The sequence below is a fragment of the Phallusia mammillata genome, chromosome 2 (genome assembly GCF_965637545.1).
Source record: "Phallusia mammillata chromosome 2, kaPhaMamm4.hap1.1, whole genome shotgun sequence".
Classification (NCBI taxonomy): domain Eukaryota; kingdom Metazoa; phylum Chordata; class Ascidiacea; order Phlebobranchia; family Ascidiidae; genus Phallusia; species Phallusia mammillata.
Genome location: NC_137253.1, coordinates 19,688,183 through 19,708,936, shown reverse-complemented (window position 1 = coordinate 19,708,936; position 20,754 = coordinate 19,688,183). Strand labels below are relative to the sequence as shown.

The following is a 20,754-nucleotide window of genomic DNA, read 5'->3' as shown; positions in this document are numbered from 1 at the left end:
GTCTAGAATTAGAAACTGAATCAAAGGTGTCTATTACCTAAAAGCCAAGAATATAGTCTACGATTTAAGGACATGTCTCTTCGTAAAATGCATTGAACAGCAGCTATCAGCAAACTGCAACAGTCTTCTTTGGACACAGGTATAGATGAGAGCGGACAAATCGAGATGAGAACATCAAAGGATGCCCGTTGAACCAGAACGCTTGCATCTTGAAAGCTTTCACATAAGGCCCTAACCTACGCACATAACCAACTAAAATTACAAATTTGGTAAAATATGAAAAAAAGATTTTAGAAGATGGGCTGTTACCAAAATTATAAAACTGCCGTATTTAATTTTGAAAAAGGTTTAACAAAAGTGTTTTTGTTACCATAACATTTATGTCTGAGCCAATAATATAGAGTTGATCATCAGTAGTACGTCTTTTATCAAATCTTCTCAACACTAATTGTATAGCTGGAAGCCGGGCACTTGATGAACATAATATACTTCTCCAAATAGCACTGTAAAACTCAAGGTGCCCAACATTTCCACATAGCTTTTTCAAGATAACATCAACGCGATCAAAATACTCTGTACCCTCCTCAAGCCCTAAAAATAGATAATAATTGAAGTTATTTATACAAATCATTTTTCACCAGAAAACTTCATTATAAATGTTTCACATACACCAGTATGTGGAAAAATACACACAGACATAAAGTTAAATGTAAGATGTATATTTAAAAATCATGTATATTTCTAGTGTAAATCATATTATGCCAGGCCCATTAAAAGTATTGTACCGAACCATCTGGTCACCAAGCATTTCCATTTGACATGGGTTGGGCAAGACTGAAAAATACCATAGATAATGGAGTGAATATAGATTATGTACAATTCCTAATAAGGACGCATAAATGCTATTAAACTACTAAAATACCTGGTAGTAATCCAACAACAATTCCATCAAGGCAGGTAATAATAGATTTTCCAAGCGGAAGAATGTGAGTTTCATACAAGTTTAGCAGTACAGGTCGAACCTGCATAGAGGCATTGGAAAGAAGTGGAAATATTCCCGTGCTAAAACATACACATTGTTTAGGTGAAACACACATATTTGCAACTTGTCAAGTGTCTTGTTGAAAAAAAGAATTCAGTATGTTAATTTTCAACATATCAAAACAATGGACATATGTTGTCTGGATTTTCATTGATACATAAAAAAAATGGAACATAAACTGACCCTTAAAAGTGTTGATCTGATAATTTTAACATTAGTATATTTTAACCCTCATTTTGAAAGCACCAAGCCAATAAATATAAAATAAGCTGTAGACACGGTATACTGTTTTGACCTAAAATGTCATATCAGTACAGCTGGTAAAGAAATAGGCCATATTGGCTAGTACACCAGGATGCATTCTGTTGACAGGCATTATACAATCATGCCAATGTGGACAAAAACTAGAGAATTATTATACAATTTAAATTGCTGCAAATCTATAAAATGTAACTGCATAGTATATTTGATAAATCTGTGAAATAAAATACCTGTATATGTAGAGGTCAGTTTGCAGATATTGTTTTGTAATAATATTAAATATACAATCATAAACTTGGAGCGCTTTGAGATGTACACCTCCAGGTAGAGCTGGATGCATACATTGTGCCAATCTTTTTCCAACTGTAATGCTTTTTGGTATTACCTTATACTTTGGATTAAGCACCTACAAAAAAGTTTTAAAACTCAAAGTTTCTCATCATAAATTAGATTTTATAGGTGGTTGTTTTTACCTTGTGCAGTTTGCCAAGAGCTGATATTAAATCTGCCCATTCACTTGAAGATTCAAAGTTTTTTAATGCTTTGTCAATGGCACTTATATAGTTGCGATATTTAGGATCATCCAATAGTGCACTATCATGTGCAGAAAACATATCTCAGTTTAAAACATATCCCAAATTGACAACCTGTTCGATGATGTGAAACCTAAATATAAAAGTCAAAAGGTTCAAACAACAACAGTCATATTTCTTATTGTGTTGGTTTGTTAAACTTAATCATGACCATAATATGAATCATAACATAAAAATATACAAAAAAAATAGTGTGCCTTGTAAAATGCACCCTGTTCAGTATTTGTTTAATTGAAATGTTTCAGGCAAAATTGATCTCACAAACACCACTTCAAACCTATGATAACAATACATTTATTGAGACACAAAAACTACAAAACAAAGTGCAACTTTGTTCTACGCATGGGCATTGAAATGCGAAATAAATCTAAACAGGTCGAAACATGTAACTTCATGTAATACCAAAGTCGTGTTTGGCAGTTATTGTTTGTATTAGCTTGATGTTTAGGCTGAACGTCACATCTACAAGACCTGTAACTTCTCATCCTTATAAATCCGAATTATTCGCAAAAACTTTCAAATACAAAAAGGGATTTCCCCCAATCGATTAACCGTAATGTCATTGTAGGGCATTTGTGCTTTATGGTCCCATTGCCTTTATTATAATTTCTGCATCAACATAAAGAAAATGCCTAAAAAATGTTTAGATTTAGAAATAAAATAATGAATGATGAATAGAAACTTTTTTTGCCAAACACATTGTAAAGAATATTCAAAAAAAAATACTCTGCTAGAGAGCGACAAAGCGACAAAGTAGTTGTCATGTGATTTTTTACAAACAGCTAACAGCACGACATGACCATAAACCACAAATAGGCTACTGTAGTATCATTAGATAAACGCATGCGGACCGGTATTCTAAATGTAACGTCATAACACTCGAATTCGTGCTAAAACACCCCGGTTAGTTAAAATTGCTTATAGCCGTGTTCGTTGTATCAATTAGGACATAAAATATAAACATTATAAGCTTCTTTGCCGTAACAAAAGGATTCGACACGTTTTGACAGCCACGAAAAACTGATCGCATTTTACTTCCAGGGTTCTATTAACCCATGCAAATAGACACTTTGACATACTTAAATGTGTACATAGGTTATGTCAGCAGTTCTTGTGCTTGACCTACAGCGATGCTGCATTATATATTTTGTACTTTTGTAGCAATGTGTATTTTATATTTTTTTTGTGTTTTTATGAAAGTTTTCGGCAATATACGTATTCCAAATATGGGTAGGCGTTACGACTTTATAAGTACATCAAAGGTCACATTACACAAGATTAAAGGCGTAGCTTAAAAGGAGATGAATTATAAAATTAAGTATAACGTAACTGACTTTCTCCAAAAGAAAGAACTAGCATGCTTTTTTGCAGTAGCCTATAAAACAACACACAAACAGATATAAAATAGACATTGCTACACTTTCAATAGTACCAAATGCCATTAGTTCATCGACTTGTTTGAAACGTTTATCATAAAATATCTTTCTGTATATGTTGTTGGGAAAGTAAGTCTTTGTGAAAGTTATCAGTCCACAAAAGTTAAAAATTTCATGTGGGAGACTGAAAAAATTGGTTAGTCCAGCTTGTGCGTCTCAGTTTTACATCACACTAAATGACGCCTAAAATGTTTGAACAGCTCTTGGTGCTAGCTATTGAACCACAGTTTGACGTTAAATTGTTGCGATGAAAAACTTTACACTAAAACATGCCCGTTAAAGTGGGAACCACAACCCAGCGGTTAACGGTTTTTTACTCTTTTCCGCCTATTTTATGTTTAAAAGAACTGTGAATCGCCAAGAGAAGGCAAAAAAATAGGCACATGCTATACAAGGTCTAGACAACTATTGATTTCAGAGACGTGAGCGTGTTCAAACATATCGGTTGCTCCGTATCAATCTCTGTGCTTTTATGGTCAGAGAAATGTAACAATAGTATCCTGTTCATCGACTATCGGTAAAAGATATTAATCTCAAAACAGGCGGGATAGTGATGCAGCCTAAACGACCGCAAAATTGTCTGACTGGAAAATCTTTTGTGTTTGGGGTATGATTTTTTAGGAGCCGAAGTCTTCTTTTAAACACGTTCATTACATGTTTAAAGTGGCAGAAGAGCGAGCACTTGACTTACTTGAAAAACTGAGCATAATAGAGATAGCTTCGACATGCTGGTAAGGGTCGACTCATCCCGACATGGAAAAGCGCGGCACACTTCAGTGAAAAGTTTCTGTAAACTCTGTGCTATTCTCACGCACGAAGTAGCAAAAGTTTGAAGCATTTTACATGATTTTGCAAAAAGTTGTTAAGCTATGGTGCACAAAACACATAAAGTTAAATGCGCACTATTTTCAAAGTGTTATTTTTAGATGTTAGCAGTGCTCTAAATATCGAAAATACGTGTTTGAGCGGCAATGTTGACATCAGATGTTATCCTGAAGTGGTTGGAAACAGAGTGATGATCCGACTAGTTGCTCTTGACTGATACTCACTTGACACTCGTCGGCTGCAATAAGAAAGCTTTTCGTGGATTACGCATCTTCGAGCATCGAAATAGCAAGCACTTCTGGTTGTTTGCGGCGAAGCTGCCTTGCGCCGATCACCAGCTAGCTATAGGGGCCACACTCAGCATTCCGTTCGTTGAGTTGTGAAATTTGTCAGTCAGGATAAAATGATAGTTTTTAACAGCAAATTATTGGCATCACTGCAAAGCGTTGCCATAACTCGCAGAATATGTCACACATGGTTTTTCTGTCAGCTCCTAAAGACATGTTGTCTATATGTTAATGGACAAGGCTTCGTAGAAGATAGTTTGATAAGGTTAGCAAAGAATTGTTTTTTAAACTGACACAACATAACATTCTGTTTCTATTAGACCGAGACGTTCGCTTTCCACAGCGGAGGCAAAGCTGGTTTTAGACGCACACAATGAGCATCGAGCAACTATTGGGGATGAAGGTGAGGAACCCATCCCCGCAAATATGAAGTTCATGGTATGTTGTCTATAACTGATATTGAAAGCTATTATTTTTATGTAGATGTGGGAACCTTAAAACTTTCGATAGCGGTAACCTGAATCATTGCTCGTTGTATATCTTTTACAAAGTATAATATTGGTAAAATAAAATATTGGTAAACAGTACATTTTACGTTAATCTTTTACAGTGCTAAACTTTCAATTTTATTAAAAAAATTTTACATTACTATCCATGTACTTTAACTTTTTTTTAAATGCAAAAAGTTTCTATCCTTCTATGATTGTTTTAAAGATTTAACGTAAAAATTGAAAAGTTTATATTCTGTGTATTTATTTGTAGACTTGGGATGACGGGCTTGCAGTCAATTCTCTAGAATATTCAAAAAAATGTGTTTTTGAACATAGTGAACTTGGGGCAAGACGAACACCACAACTTAACGTTAGTACAGCAGATCCACTTCTAGAATTGCAGCGTAACATACCACATATTTTTTCAGACAAATAACTCCATAATTTGACAAATAATTATACTGTAGCAAACAACATAATCTCCGATATGCTTTGCCGTCGCTTGTCGACATTCGTGGAATTAATGCTCATCCATCACGCTTACGCTCCGAACCAATAATGTTGACATATTTGATATTACTGTTTACAAATGAACCATAAGTTCTTGCCTGTGACGTAAAAGAAGGATTATGGTGTGAAAATCTCATTGGGTCTTGCGCCGAAACAAATAGGATATGTACAATTACAAAATTCCTTATTGCAGAAAGACAACGGCGAAAACCTTTGGGCTCTTAGTGGCCTGCTCGCCTCCGATTTTGATCCCCTTCGGGCGGTCAGTGTTTGGTTTAACGAATACGCATATTACGAATTTTACAACGACTCGTGTGAGCCAGGCAAAAAGTGCGGCCATTATACACAGGTTTGAAAACAACGCAATGGTACAGTTGCATAAACTAACTATAAACGTATTTTTTTATCTAAAGCTCGTTTGGGCGAACTCACATAAACTTGGATGTGGATGGACGGTATGTAGACGTCTGCTTGCGTACGGTACTTATTTGGACAACGCGCTGTACATGGTTTGTCAGTATGCACCAGGGTAAGAGCATGTTCTAAACCAGTGGTTCTCAAAGTATGGGTCGCGACCCAAACATGGGTCGCGCAGGGTCAAAAAATGAGTCGCGCTGCGGTGATTCCATTCTGCCCAAACGAACTATTACTGTATTAAGTAAACACAAACGAATTTTCTTAATGAAGTAGTAAAGTCACCTCATTTGACACGTTGTTCAGTAAATGAACCAATCATTACAACATACCGACAATAGCCTTTCAATTTTACTGTTACGCACATAGCGATTGTAACGTCATAGCACGGGGAATAAAAGGACAAGGTAATCTTGCGAAACTAGACGATGGAGATGTAACAGTTAGCGTTTAAGGATTATTAAGTATTCATACAAGGAAACTTTTTAGATTTGGGATTCACTTCTATCAATGATCATGGTGCTGCAAAGCCACAATGTGTGTTTTGTTATGCAGTGTTGTCAAACGAATCGACCTCGTTAAGCCTGCAGCCATTTAGACATGGGCAGACTCCTATGCGGCGACGGCGTGGCCTCGAAATTGCAGTTCGGCTCGTTAATAAGAATATTTAAATTTTTTGATGTTTGAGGCTTGGGTCGTGAGATATTCATAAAACTCAGATTTGGGTCGCGGTCAAAAAAGTTTGAGAACCACTGTTCTAAACATTATAGCGAAAACAAATAACAGTGAACAAGTGCTTGTTCGGGCAGCGGCAACGTTTTAGGTGAGCAACTATACAAAGTGGGTGATAGATGTTCCCTTTGTGATGAGGGCGACACGTGCCCAAACGGAACCTTATGCCGTAAGCTCGAAATTTTGTTGGTTGTATATTGATGTTTGCTATAAGATAAACATATGTGTTTCAGATAATGAGGCAAGGGACAAAATCATACCGCTTGAAAGCAAGGCTGGTGAGTTGTCTTAGTTAAGATTTGGGCAAATATTTGAGTCCTGCAAAATTACCAAGTCAATTTCTGAGACTTTAACAAAATATCCAACAAGCAATTAAGTCAGTGCAATTTATGTTGATTTACAGACAAATCTTAAACAGTTTACAATGGCACCCCTGTGTGCGGAACTGCTGGTCTACACTGGCCTGATTTTGGATACTTGTGTTTGTCCAAACACATTTCTTTTAACATGATTCAGATAGACGCAGTTATATTTTTTTCGGCAGTAAAATAAAATGAATAAGTTGGAAAGTCAAGTGGGACGAAAACGCGGGTCGCATAAGTTAGAGTTGAGCTTTTTCTTGTCTTCTCACATGGGTTAAAAATCTACTTTGAATGCATGAGTATTTAAAAAAGTTGCTCACATTTGTTTGCCGCAGTTGCTTCATAGAAGATTATTACTTTTGTGTTGCAGACGCTACTGCTGGAATTGTTGTCGGAGTGGTATTGTTTCTGGTCGCAGCAGGTGGATGTGTATACCTGATATATATACATGACCTTCAATCCACTTTTCGAGCTGCGGCTTGGCGTCGACGAAGGAGAGTTTCGTCTGCAGCAAATTTGCAAGTTATATTTTTATTTTTGTTTTTTAACGCATATTTTTATGCATTGTTTCGTCTACAGGAAAGATGAAGAATACTCGTCAGAAAATAACAATGAAGGAAAGGTGGGTAAGAAGATGACGATGTCCGAATCGCGTGGAGCTCGGATTGCTTCAATTACTTTGGACACAGCAAACTCTCCAGATTAATCCGAAAACATGGCATTTTTTTATTTTGACGATTCCAAGCTTGTAAGGCTTGAAGATGAATTGCAGTAATCAATACACAGTATGCTTGCTTTAGCAAAACCGTTTGCCGATGTACCTGAGCATCACATTTACTATAGTGGCTTTGTAGGATACACTTTTGTCATCAACATTTCAATTCGATTTGCTATTTTTAGCAATTGTTCGAACAATAAACTCTAATATTTATGTATAGGATGTTCCTGGCTTTAATCGCTTTTAGTTTTACCTCTTATTTATCCCTGCAACCGTGCCAATATAAAATTTTCTAAAAGTCCTTGATCTCCTATCTGATAGATGTCGCAATAAGCACAAGATAACCATATTTTGTTGGGTGTAACACTGTTTGGTTCAAAATTACAATATACCTAATGATTCATTCTAAGAAAATTTATTTATTGTGTCCATTGATTCAAACCAACATCTATTGTATTACTTTTATTGGCCAATTGTGTTCGTACAAATACTGGAAAATAGATTAGTGTTTTATGGTTTCAGTGTGTAGCGTTTTTGATAATACCTGACAAAAAAAGAAATAGTTTAGTATTGCATTGGAAACGATAATTTTGCAGCTGATTGTAAATCCTATTTGTAACGAAATATTGGGACGAAAAAGTTAATTATCAGTGACTATGTTGTTATTGGCTGGTTATCTTTCAATTTCATGCCTTGTCAAGATTGTGCAGATCCTAATTAGGTAATCTAGCGTGTTTTTATTGTTATGTAACAGTAAATTTTTTGGTCAATAGTAATCCAAATTTTACCTAACTTTATCTAAAGAGCGATAGAAGTTAATACCACCAGCGCAACTGGCGCCGCCTGTCAGTTTGTAAAAAGTTAGATAGCAGATCACGACAATCTTTGTGATTTGTTTCGGAACACGCTATTCTTCTTGAAGTAGTGGCAAGAAAGCGCTTATGCTTGTGGACATTTGTTATTGTAAGTCGCTTCAATGTTGTTCCAAAGCTTCAGAAATTCCAGGGATTGACGTGTGCACTGTACATTAGCAGGATAAAATCTGAGACATACTATCAAATGATTTATCTAATCATTCTCAAGGCTTGGATGTTATTTTTCGTTTTTGGCTTATTCCCACGAAGTCATGTTAATGTCCGTACACCTATTAGGAAATCATTTGCGAAATGTTTTTAGAAGTTACATAAGTATGTACATTAGACATTTGCACCAAATGGAGTGTAGAAAACCCGAATATTGCCCGGGATGTGGAACTTTTATCACAATCTAATTGAAAAAGTGTGTCGTTGCTTCCTATACGAATAAGATATAACTTACTTGACCATCTTAAACTAGTAGACCTAGTAGGTAAATCTATCTTACTTAAATCTATCAACCGTCACATAAAAAAGCACCGACAAACTGGCAATAAGTTAACAAAGATGTAAAAACATGAAACAAAATTTACCCGGTTCTGTGAATTTGCCAGCTTTACTGGGCGCGTGTCGAATACAACGAAAAACAGTTTTCCCAAACAAGCTAACGCCCAGTTAGAATCAGAAAAAAGGTTTAGGTAGATTACTTTAGAATCGCCTAATCGAACATAAATTTTAGCTTAAAAGGGGTTTGTTGGCATTCAGCAACCTGTTATACCGGTGTCGCATGACGTTGGTTTATTTACTGAACATGTCAAGTGTATTCCCTATAAGTCTTATCTGTTTAGAATCGTTTTGTTAAGAAAGTCAAAAATCCTAAATACAGAAAACAGTTGCTATGTTTTGTTTGTAAAAATAATTTAAAGTTGTAGAAAAGTTTTGGCACTGAAATACTTGCATAAATTTTAATCAGCTTTTATCTCAAAGATAATTACATTTCTCAATAGCTCACCTATATACCCTTTAACTACAAATGTATTGTAGACAATTCGCATTTTATAGTAGAGGTAGATATCAACAGTTTTTTAGGGGACTTAAATGCGGCATGAATAGCTAGACTAAATTGAACCAGGTTTCAACAAGTATAACTTTCATAACCTGTTTTCAGGGTATTTTAAATCGCCCTTAAGGCAGCTTTCAATGACTTCGTTGAACATTGTAGCTTATTTCTAAAAAAATTTAAGAGACCCCTACTGTATAACAGTGCTTGTATATTGTGTCTCGAAAAACAACACTTCAAGTAACAAAACCAATAAATTGACGTCACAAACTGTTGACATGACAACATTGGCAGGGCAAGACTGACGCGATTTTTGGCTTTGCGGCCATTAAGCGCTGTGTAGAAATAGGGTGCAATAAATAAAGTGAAAAGTAAAAACCAATCATTGTTTTGTCAGATGAAAATAAATACAAAAAAGCAATCCCGTGCTTACACGAATACGAATTTGTGTGTGCAAAATACGTAACATTGCTCTGGAACCATGAAAACAATTTGAAAAGCAAATTGCCAAGTTGATAGTGCAAAAGCGTAACCAGCGCTGCACAGACATAAAGTAAAAGAGGAATTATGGAGACATTGAAAACGTCATATTTGGTCACAAACAGTATAATGGTGGGAGACAATTAAAAAGGAACAGTATACTATTCGGGCATTGGTGACAATTCTCACTCCATTGGCTACGTCGTGTGAGTTTTGGTGGAGCAGCCTTGCTTTATTAAGCTGTTTAGTGTAAACATATTGAACAAAACTTGTCGAGCTGCTGTGTAGTCTGGCATCTGGAGGTATATGTTGGTGGAGCATGTTCTATCATTGTTGTAAGGAAAGTTAATTCTGTTCATCTGCAAAAACAGGTAAACTTGTAAATCATTGGCCGGAAATAATATGGATGTAGAACTGTGTTTAAAAAACTTTAAAGCTGCTAACATGTGCGTTGATGGGAGAACAACTTACCTCTTGTTGGACGAGATTGGTCATTGAATTTAAAGCAGCTTTAACCTCATTGGTGTGTCTTCCGTACACCGATGGCCGAGAATTCATGTAACAGCTCATCTCCGAGTATTGGCGAAACGCGTGGTTACAAATTTCACCCCAAGAACGATTCAAGTTAAGTCGGTGGGCAGCATCTCGTTTGCGGTGGGGTCGCTTAAAGAACTTGCTCTGAAGAAAAAGTTGGTTCGGTATTTGGTCCAATAACATTTGTTATTAAATCTTATCAAATACTTACCGCTTCTGAATAAGCAAATTGGTGCATGTGGGAAAGATTGGCAACAAAATCTTCGCATGATCTGGTTTCATGCTGTGCTCGAACATGAACTCTTCTATAAGATTCGCGATGAAAGTTCGGCGCATTTCGGGTAAATCTTTGCAAAATGTCTAGGGTATCATGATTAATGGTGAAGGTTGGAAAGGAATTTAGTTTTCCAACAATTGATCGAAGAACAGGAGAAAATTTTTCATTTCTTGCCGGAAAAGCTTCGATTGATGAAAAGGTCAGGAACAAAACAACTGCAAAAAATAGAAGGATTAAAGGTAACAATTTTAAACGGAATTTCTTAGGTATTAATGCAAGCAATATTCTGCATAAAATTGTATTCGGCTGCATTGGCTTGTGGGTTTTTTTAACCTCTATAATTGTTATGCAACCAATAATTGTGCGCGGCGCTCAGCTAAGACCAAGTCTTACGTTCTGCGGTTGACGACGGCTTCTTTGATTAGTTGAGTCACGATTGTGGGATTACGCAGACAGATTCGTTTATCAAACGTCAATCCGTTTCGTGATTTTGGTTCCAACTCCTGTAACGGGAGCGACCCCGCACGAAACCTCGTATGTCATAATTATTTTTAAGCGCAATTTAAATCCTAATTCGGGTCGCGCAAACTCGTCATCTGCGTTTTTCACGGGCCACCGGCTGTGATGGCCTGATGCCTTCCTGGAATATTGCGGCCGAACTAAATCGTGCGTAGCTAAAATATTTTCCGGGTGAGAGTTCACTTAGTGCTAAGGACATGACACAGGTATGCTATTAATCATGTAAAAGAGCGTTACCTGTTTTGAAGATGGTAGATGGTAGGCAAACTTTTGAGACGATAAAATAGCGTCCCACACTAATGCGTTGAAGAGAATTAGTCGAATAATTTTCTTCCTTGTTGTCAACGATTTCTTCACAGTGATGAGGTGGAGAGTGGTCCATGTATAGTACTCGTTGATCTCGGTTTAATGATTTTTCTGTGCACTGAGCGCACATTTTACATTCACCACCACATGCTGAAGGTGCGCTGTCGGGTTTGGCCATTTTCGTCGGTGATTTTCCTCTTTTCATAAATGAACACGTGGCAATGTCACGCATACACGATGCAAACAGTGCATTGAAAGCTGCCATTTACCAGTTTTTATTTTTATTTGGGCTTTAAAATTGCAGCAAGCTTCTTCAAAATAGTCTGAAAAATAACAATATGTAGTAAATTGTCATTGGCTGTCGTTGTTTAAGAGTTATTAACCTATTGATTTTTTTGCAGTGACAGTAAACCTTTCTTTCCGCGAATTTCAAATTACTTGCAAGAAGCTAACCTCTTCTGTTCATTAGCTCATGATGGTAAGATAGCTGCGCGGCATGTGGCGCTAAAAAAATACCGATATCGCCTTATATATTAGCAAAAAAGGGAGCCACCAGGTTGTTTGCGAGGTTACGACACTTCACGCTCACCGAAGTTACATAACTCTTGCCCCGTAGCCAAATAGCGATCTTGCATTTTTGGAAGTTTGCTTCGCCACAGCCTTCTTAATGTGCACCACATATACTTTAAGGTGGAAGCACTGACCCTCGCACTGATGCGATTACTGAAAAAGATGCGAATTTATATTGAATTCGTTTGTGGGACTTTCACGACGTCGTCATCATCTTTTTTCTGAACTTTCTTTTCAAACCGATCGCGGGTTCGACGTCTTTGTGGAGGGATTAAAACTATATTTAAATGGCACGTGCCGTTTGCTTGCGGGCGGCGAGTTCGTGCCTAATGATTATTTCACCTTGCCGAGTGTCCGCACGACAGCTCAGATGCCGAGTCATTGAAATGTCGTTTGCTATTAGCCTTTCTTACAATATTTTAACCTGGAGTTTACATTTCAATATGTCTATCGCAAATTAGTCTTAATTACGCAACGCTTTGACAAAGTTCAACGCAGACAGATCAGAATGCCCAAGTTACTGATGTTTATCGTGCATCTCTCTGTGCAACCGCCTATTTGGTGGCTCATGCACGGCATTAGTTTACCGTGACTGTATTGTATCAAATTTAATTATCCGATGTGGCGCGAAAGCATCAAAACAGCACCGCCTATTTGTCGATGTGTACAACTTAGATTTAAATCGCGTCGCGTCAATTTTTACCAACCATGACGCCCTTTTCTTCAAGCCGCAAACCAATATCTTCAGTTTCTTTTCTAGATTACCAATCTATCAAGACAGCGAAATCGCGTGGCATTTTTCTGGAATGTCCTGCTAACTGCATAACAACTCTCACGAGAAATGCTTTACACCCGTTAACCACTACTGCTTTCTGGTACACAAGTTTTTTTTATCGGGAGAGAACTGGCCGCCCACATTTGTTTATTTAGGGAGGCGAACATTTTTTTCAAACTATACGTCACGCACACAAATTTTGTTTGTAAACGATGATTGGTCGCACGTTGCTCTGTAAACAAGACACATGAATGCTTCTGCGTTTTGTTTTTGTGGATTGCATTGGCGGTGCCCCTGGCGTTGGTTGCACGTGATCTGTAGGTTTAAATGAACAGTCTGTTAAAAACAAAGAGCCCTACTCTTGTGGTGAAAATATAACACAGGCAAGTTTTGCAAGTCTACGAAATGACTTGGTGGATAGTAAACTCTTTTGTATTATTGGGGAGAATTTTGTGGTCACAAGGTCACATCAACAATGGTTGTATAACATTTCAATGATAAAGGCCGTGACATCGCGAAAACAAACAGGAAGTTTTTAACAGATTAAGGCGCATGCTGGCAATTTCCTTTTAACCGTTCTCAGAAAAATGTTTCTACCCTGCCTTTGCAAAACATCAACGGCCATATCAGATAATCCAATTCACGCTGACTTTACCATCACATTAACCTTATGCATGATATTAGGCGAAAGGTTGCCTATAACATTTGTCCCACGATAAGTTTCTGTGTTCACTTTCTGTATTTGAGCGAAGCTGGGTCGAGAGATTTTCATAGCGATATCAACAACCATCAAGATAATGTCAGCACACGCATCAGATTATAGTCGTAAATGCACTAAAGCGACGGAAACAATGCATTCAAGTTGTTCGTTTTGTTAGGTAAACTGCCTTATCAATAAATTAGTCGTTTAATATTAAACAGCGTAATCATATTTCAAACACCAAGGCCGAATAAGTTGTCCTTACTCGATTAAAAAACTTTTTGTTGATTTGTTGATTAACATGTTAGTTATAGAACGCGTTGTTATTCTGCGACGAGTGCATGCTTACTGGCATTTTTACCGAGGTAATTAGACATTGTTTCAGTGTTTACGCAGCAGTAATTACAATCTTTTTCTATTTGAGGTTTGTAATTTTGGCTATTACATAACTGCTACAACAATCGAGTATTGTATCGGAAGCACCGGCGTGGCAGTTTCGGAAAACCGATATTGGAAAATACTTGTCGTGACCAAAAGCGAGTGTTTTCGTCAGGTCACCGCCCTAAACAAGCGATCTGTCAAAGAGCAAGAATTGGGTTAGGCATCTGTTAACGTTAGTAAATTGATGCGACAAGCGGTGTGTAGCTATGAATTGATGTCGTTTGTCAAAGGCTTTGGTCTACGCGTCAACATCCTGAAGGGATTCATCGGTGATTTTTGTAACGTTTCGGGTGTGATCGGACGGCTTAAATGTTGGTTAAATTCGTGAAGTGAAAACACAACTTTAAAATTGTTTTCCGTCGAGTCAGGGTAAAGTCCTATTTTCAAGCTTGAAAATAGATTCCCCTCGCGGGGACAAACCCTAACCGCTTAACCATTGTTTTATGACAGACGCTCGTCTGACGACATTGGAAACGTAATTACTGACTTGCTAGTCGCTTGTTTTATTCCGAACTGCAGACGTCTGGTCAACCCAGTCTAAGCTGCTTGGAAGGACATGACATTGAACCTAATTTTGTGATTTGATTCGTGCATTATTTAGAACTTACATCAATGAAATATGGCGCACATGTGATCATGTCGCACTGTCACACGGGAATTTGGTGAAGCAATGGCGTTAACAACAAGTTATGTTTTTCTCACAGCTGGTCGTATCAAACTGACGACAACGAAATGCGGTTTAGAGGAGAAAACAAAATGGCGCCAACTTTGTTTGGTATGTAGCTGATTGGTCACACTGCGGCAATAAATGTTGTTGCCTTTGACAAGTTTATTTTCACTGTTTGAATAAAAAAGTGACTGGTTTGTTTGGTATAAAAAACGTTTATAGTTCCCTATATATGTACTGTTTAAAAATAAACACATAAACAGTACTACGTAATAATGTTGACATATTTATTTTTATGAATGTATAGTAGTATATGCCAGTGCTTGTGACCTTTTTTGTAACGGTACACCCTTTATACGTTGCGCAAAAATTTTACATCCTAGTAAAAAATCTATTTACCCTTTCAAAAAACTGAGTCTGGTGTCCCAACAGGAATAAGATGGGCGCAATGTAAATCCATTATCATATTTTTTTCTTACAAAAGAGCTCACTGAAAGCTGTAACTTGTAATTGACTTTCTACTGCGTGAAGAACCGTTACCAAAGTCAATTATCAGAAGAAATATTAAATTATATGACCACTGAAATATAATATGGTAACTTACAAGCTATGTACACTTGAAATACAGTTGTACGTTATACACTTCACTTATAGTCTGTTCTAAAACATAAACCTGTCTATCGTGATACCTGACCATAGGTATATTGTATCTGGTACACCCCAGTACACACCATCAAAGTGGTAGACCCTTTAAAAATGATGGTACATCCTGGGCTGTGCGGTTGAAAGCACCGGTGTATGCAGAGGTGTTGGTTATTAATCCAGGTATTAATAACAAATTACATTATCAACTAAACAGCCTTCAGATATAATAACGACGGGTTCTATGTTTGTCGTGTTTCTTTTACATGCAACAGGATTTCTACAGTATAACCAGGGTTGCCATACCGTCCTTATTTCTAAGATTTGTCCTTATTTTGAAGGGCCATGTCTTAGAAAAGTTCATTGTCCTTATTTCTAAGAAATGTCCTTATTTTTGACTGTAGTCCTTATTTTGTCTTATTTTCAACAATTGCTATAGTCAAATTCCTGCTACAAGTAGAAGTAAACCTAGACCCGACCTGTTGTGAGATGCACTTAGTATTTTCTACGAACAACCAGTTGCTGAAACAGATTGTTTCTTTCCAAAATATATTGCAAATATTATGTCATGGCTCGTATAAATGCCAAGATTTGTTCAAAAACATTTGTTTCGTTTCGCATAAAAATTTAATTTTTCGGTTGTCCTTATTTTTGGTTTTAAGTCGATGGCAACCCTGAGTATAACGGTAAATAAAATATAGCGACGATGGTTTTGGATGTTATATAAATTATAAAGCTTTGCCTGTAATGTAAAAAAGTGATGAAATTCGACCTAGCAAAAATACATGTATGCTATTGCACACAAATCATACTGTGGTTTCATTCTACTTTGTCAATACAAATATCATACATAACTACAATTTAGCGGGTTTTGACATATCATGTTACTTCCTTGCGTATTAAACAAAGCAAAGCGAATGACACCATTTTTTTGAAAAAAACTTTGTTATGGCATTTCTACAGGTTGTTCAGACTTTCATCTCACTTTTAGTTTGCTACCGTCCAAACGAGCGAAAGATAAAAGCGTCTGATTGCTGCCGCTGTATGTGTACGTATTTATCGTTTCACATGTCCTGTTTATTGTTTCATAAACCTAACTTCTTGTCAGAAGGTGATGGTAAAACATGTGCAAGAAGCTTGTTGATAAAATTAACCTGATGATTTGTCATGCAGATAATTTCTTTAACCTACATTTTCCCACACGTTTTACACCAGCGTTCTTTTCTTATCAGTCAAACGTATGTTCTGCTTATCAAATTAATGTAGACATCAATTAAAATGCATTCAGCACCATTTGGCCACACGCTGATATATAAGTTGTTTTCGATAGCAACGCATGGTGTGGTATTACTTGCTAGGTGCATGATACTGCCAGACCGAAAGGTTATGGCTCAGTTGTTTGAACTGCTTTTCAAACGTTTTCGGTGAGATCTGAGCGAATATCGGCACGACTTCAGCGGATTATCCGAATGAAAAGTTCAGTGTCATCATGCAGCTAAATATCACCAATAGATTTATATTAATTCACCAACCAATGCTCCATAAACGTACGTTCGAGCTTGGTTTTCGTACACACGAAGCAACACGCTGTCATCTTTTGCGTCAGTTCGATTTAAACAAGCTTCGCAGTGCGTAAGCAAAAACCTTTGAGCAAGTCATAAAGCGATAACCTACAAATGACGCAATGGGCCGCTTTTAGACAATTGGAATGATCGCCTGACTTCCGAACAAATGTCGGGGCCTGTCACCTAAAATCAAGTTTGTCGGTCATGACATGCCTGGTTATGAGAAAGAGCTTTTGTGCCAAATATAGAGAAGGCAAAGGTACTAATGTGATCACGAAGTCGGAATGAGTTACATTATTTACTCAAGAAACCGCACGATCACACAGATTATGTTGTAATAATCTTTTAAAATCAAGGTTGATATGATGTAAGAAAAACAATATCAAACCGGCTCGTGTGTAGTGTGACATGTGACCTTAACGGGAAGTTTGGAAAGTTCTCCCTCGAAGATTTCGACGGAATAATGATGAAAATTGTGCAATAAAAATAAACATTACTATATGATTACTTCCACCGTAATAATGCGGTTACACAAGGACTCGCTGTACTACAACAACAACGAAGAACAAAACGGTGGTACGAGGTGAATGCATTAAGGTGACTATTAAAGCATATATGTAAACCACCATGCAGATATCTCATGTATCATCTACGTCTTCAAAAACATCACTTATGGAAAACACAAGCAAAACAAAAACTCAATGAACCTGTAGGCCTATTTAATGGAAATACTATTAGTACCTTTTTACTGTCGATATGACGCCTTTTAAACCATACATTTTCTAAGAACTAATAAGCGAGGCTTTATTTTGAGCCATTCTGAAAAACTGATCTCTACAATGCAATCGAACATATCTTCAAAGTAACCTGTAGGCTTACTGAAGTTCACCTCAATCACCAGGCTAGTTGTTAACTGTGCTAAGTATTGTCCATATAACTCTGACCTGCAATTTGCTTTCAGGAAAGTGTCAAAAAGCAATTATTTGTTTAATTGTTTCAGGCTTTCGGCGGTGTCGCGTGCGCAATATATTTAACGGTTTACAGCCAATGCGATCTATCCGCTTCGTTGACCACTCAACTGTTTAGCTCATGTGTTTTATTGAACACGTGCTGAAACCAATTAAAGTTCTTTGTTAAAACAACAGAAATAATTTACATATAATCTGTTTCTGTCAATTTTAAACATTGCAATGGCGTTCATGGAGGTTATCTGTGCATAGATGGAGTTGCGTGCGCAACAACCGCGAATTAGTGCAACGCAAGCAGTTCGTCGCCGACAACAAATTTCTGCAATCTAAGTGCGAGTTTGACGACATTTCCGGAAAACAAATTTATTATTTACCACGCCATTGTGAGTGCAAAAAGTGCTATGTTGGCAATGTGTCGCGGGACAATAATTTCTGAAGCTTGTTTAAAACAAATAAGATGTATAGTACAGCGAAGAGTCAGGTTAAGCATCAGTATATTGATCGTAAGTCACCTGGGAACGATAACCGAAAACGGTGATTGGAAGAATCTTGCCTGATGTGATGTGATGATAAGATAAGACGTGTAGACCACCTGTGCAATTTTTGTGTTGAAAATTTGTACATGAACTTACTAACGACAGGGCGACAACGCTACCAAATTTGATAATGGCCGTCGCTTCATTTTAACCTTTAATACGTTTTGGTGACCTGTAGGATACCCAGACACCGTGAGAGACAGGACCTTTGCGTGCAAAGCGATACAATGAGTTGTAACCGTTAATAAACAGGCGACCGCTGGCCTCTTGTGTTTGCATTTGCGGGAGTAAACGCGCTGGCGCCAAACGCCGCAAGGAATGCGATTGCAATCATTGTACGTCACATTTTCACGTCAGAAGTGTCACTCTTCGTGACCTGTTGTGGTGAATTGCAATTCTTGCAATTTCGACCTGCGCACCTTAATATTGCCAAAATGTTCGACTTGCGGATAGCGGTCCATAATTCTGTGACGGAGCCTGAAGTTTTCTAAACTTGCGCGACAGTTAGGAGAAAAGAGTTCACGTGAATTTGCTGCTGTCAGTTCAGTTGCCGGACGGTCGTTTGCAAACAGGAGATATATGATTCTTTCTTGCCTATTAGTTACATGAAAACTTTGTTGTGGTGCAGTGGGTTATTCTGCATTGTGCTCGTTTCTCCTTTAATAAAAGCATTGTGCTAAAGCAGTGGTTCCCAAACTTTTTCATATTTTTTTCAAAACGGTCTGTTTGCCATTATTTCGAGGGCTCGCGGTCCTTAAGCCTAAATGTGTATTTCATAAAAACGAAAGTTGAAGGATCTTAGCCAGTTATGCAAAATTGCGCGTAACAATCATCCTAAGACAGCATGTGACATCAAAAACAGGACAAAAACATTACGATTGTGCGCGAACAATTGCATTTTTGATAGTTGTTATTCAATAAAGGGCATTGTTTAGCAATGGAGACAGTCGATTCTTAATTCTACTTTAATTTAAACTTATTTATTGGCACAAACTGACGCCAAATAAGATTATAGAATTACTTCAACCGCTTTGCGGTCCCCCCAAAATTGCCTCACGGACCCCTACAGGACCGCGGACCCCAGTTTGGGAACCGCTGTGCTAAAGCGTCATGGTATTAGTATTCTTCCCCGAAATAACATTTCGATGACGCATTTATTTTTCCCACCAAACAGCGTCATTTCGTAATCCAAAATTTCCTAAAATTATATTTGGTAGGAAGCGGTTAGTTCTAAGCTTACAATACTAACCAGTCAGACTGGTAACGATAATGTCAGATAAATGACCTACAAGTCAAATGCTACATGATGAACGCATAAGGGATATCAAGAACTTGTTTACCACGGCGATTCTAAATCGTGTTCTTTGCTTCATGTTATGAACTGGACCTGAGGTGTGTCCCGGATGTTTGACAGAAGCCGCACGACTGAGGCAACATGTTACTCCTCTGCTCGTTATTTATGCCGCCATCATGACTTACGCTACCGCTCTGGCGCATTGTTTTGAGGATTACTCGCCTAATGCGATGAGTTGCGTAACAGACAAAATGATTGACGCGTGGATATCACTCTGGGCACAAGGCGTGTTGCAAGGAAATCTGCACTTGTATCGGTGTATCAGGCCGGACGATGTACGTCATCAATTTTTCGGATATCAATCATCCGCTTACAAAGGTACCTGAAAGCTCAGTTTGTGTGCGATGGTAACTTAGTTAATCCAGATGATGAGCGCAACGAAGTCGCTCTGTATGTTAAAGTTGTATGCTGATTGTCGGAGGTCGCTCAAAGGCCAGCACGGAGGCTCTGAGATTAGACTAGCTTTGACAAATTTACCAAATATTCCCGACATGTTCAATCGACCGTGGGTCGAGCGAACTGTCGACCTGGTAGAAGATTTGCGTGGGACGTGACAGGCGCCTTTTTGAAATGGGTTTATGTGTCAAATACGGATTTGGAATCGGAACGAATCCCGATCGTGTTATGCCTGATCAAGTGGGAAGTGTAAGTTGCGTATACACACAACGACCACCGGCCTGGATTACGTAACTGGCGCAAAGTTGGAATATATTGTAGCGTTTCAACTTTTGAGGTTTTTTGAAGTATTGGAACAAATATTTTTCAACACATAACAGAAAATCTGACAATAACAGTTTGTAACGTGGGCAAAAGGGGTGACTTCAGGTTAAATCGT

The 20,754-nt window shown here is 37.7% G+C and overlaps 3 protein-coding genes across 5 annotated transcripts in view; 1 reads left to right on the top strand and 2 right to left on the bottom strand.

Moving 5' to 3' along the window:
• LOC145212325 (protein DOP1A-like) overlaps positions 1 to 1,969 on the bottom strand; it is a 42,702-nt gene extending 40,733 nt beyond the window's left edge. For both annotated transcript variants that reach the window (XM_080080416.1, XM_080080417.1), the window contains exons 1-5: positions 1,777 to 1,969; positions 1,534 to 1,709; positions 923 to 1,062; positions 371 to 591; positions 38 to 236 (exon numbers count right to left, since the gene is read on the bottom strand). In XM_080080416.1, coding sequence (XP_079936542.1) covers positions 38 to 236; positions 371 to 591; positions 923 to 1,062; positions 1,534 to 1,709; positions 1,777 to 1,917 — 877 coding nt within the window. In that variant the 5' untranslated portion in view covers positions 1,918 to 1,969. The remainder of the gene's footprint in view (positions 1 to 37; positions 237 to 370; positions 592 to 922; positions 1,063 to 1,533; positions 1,710 to 1,776) is intronic.
• A 2,307-nt stretch (positions 1,970 to 4,276) lies between these two features.
• Positions 4,277 to 8,189, top strand: LOC145215235 (peptidase inhibitor R3HDML-like). 2 transcript variants are annotated; one of them, XM_080083915.1, is made up of 9 exons: positions 4,277 to 4,709; positions 4,765 to 4,882; positions 5,207 to 5,305; positions 5,639 to 5,794; positions 5,859 to 5,974; positions 6,669 to 6,760; positions 6,825 to 6,869; positions 7,324 to 7,471; positions 7,533 to 8,189. In XM_080083915.1, the coding sequence occupies exons 1-9, from the start codon at positions 4,561 to 4,563 to the stop codon at positions 7,657 to 7,659; spliced, it is 1,050 nt and encodes a 349-aa protein (XP_079940041.1). In that variant the 5' UTR covers positions 4,277 to 4,560; the 3' UTR covers positions 7,660 to 8,189. The 2 variants fall into 2 exon arrangements, with proteins under 2 accessions (XP_079940041.1, XP_079940042.1); XM_080083916.1 differs by lacking the exon at positions 5,639 to 5,794.
• A 1,589-nt stretch (positions 8,190 to 9,778) lies between these two features.
• On the bottom strand, positions 9,779 to 12,463 carry LOC145215368 (uncharacterized). The gene is made up of 4 exons (XM_080084056.1): positions 11,633 to 12,463; positions 10,811 to 11,091; positions 10,537 to 10,743; positions 9,779 to 10,424 (listed from the first exon to the last, which is right to left on the bottom strand). Exons 1-4 carry the CDS (start codon positions 11,964 to 11,966, stop codon positions 10,263 to 10,265), a joined length of 984 nt encoding a protein of 327 aa, XP_079940182.1. The 5' UTR covers positions 11,967 to 12,463; the 3' UTR covers positions 9,779 to 10,262.
• Between the last annotated feature and the right edge of the window lie 8,291 nt (positions 12,464 to 20,754).

Excerpts from the sequence above, each read along its gene's own strand:
- LOC145215368 (XM_080084056.1), bottom strand. The coding sequence starts at position 11,966 with ATGGCAGCTTTCAATGCACTGTTTGCATCGTGTATGCGTGACATTGCC. Across the intron at positions 10,744-10,810 it reads AATTTGCTTATTCAGAAGCG|AGCAAGTTCTTTAAGCGACC; the intron begins GTAAGTATTTGA and ends CTTTTTCTTCAG. Across the intron at positions 10,425-10,536 it reads CCAATCTCGTCCAACAAGAG|ATGAACAGAATTAACTTTCC; the intron begins GTAAGTTGTTCT and ends CTGTTTTTGCAG.
- LOC145215235 (XM_080083915.1), top strand. The coding sequence starts at position 4,561 with ATGATAGTTTTTAACAGCAAATTATTGGCATCACTGCAAAGCGTTGCC. Across the intron at positions 4,883-5,206 it reads CCGCAAATATGAAGTTCATG|ACTTGGGATGACGGGCTTGC; the intron begins GTATGTTGTCTA and ends ATTTATTTGTAG. Across the intron at positions 5,306-5,638 it reads GACGAACACCACAACTTAAC|AAAGACAACGGCGAAAACCT; the intron begins GTTAGTACAGCA and ends TCCTTATTGCAG.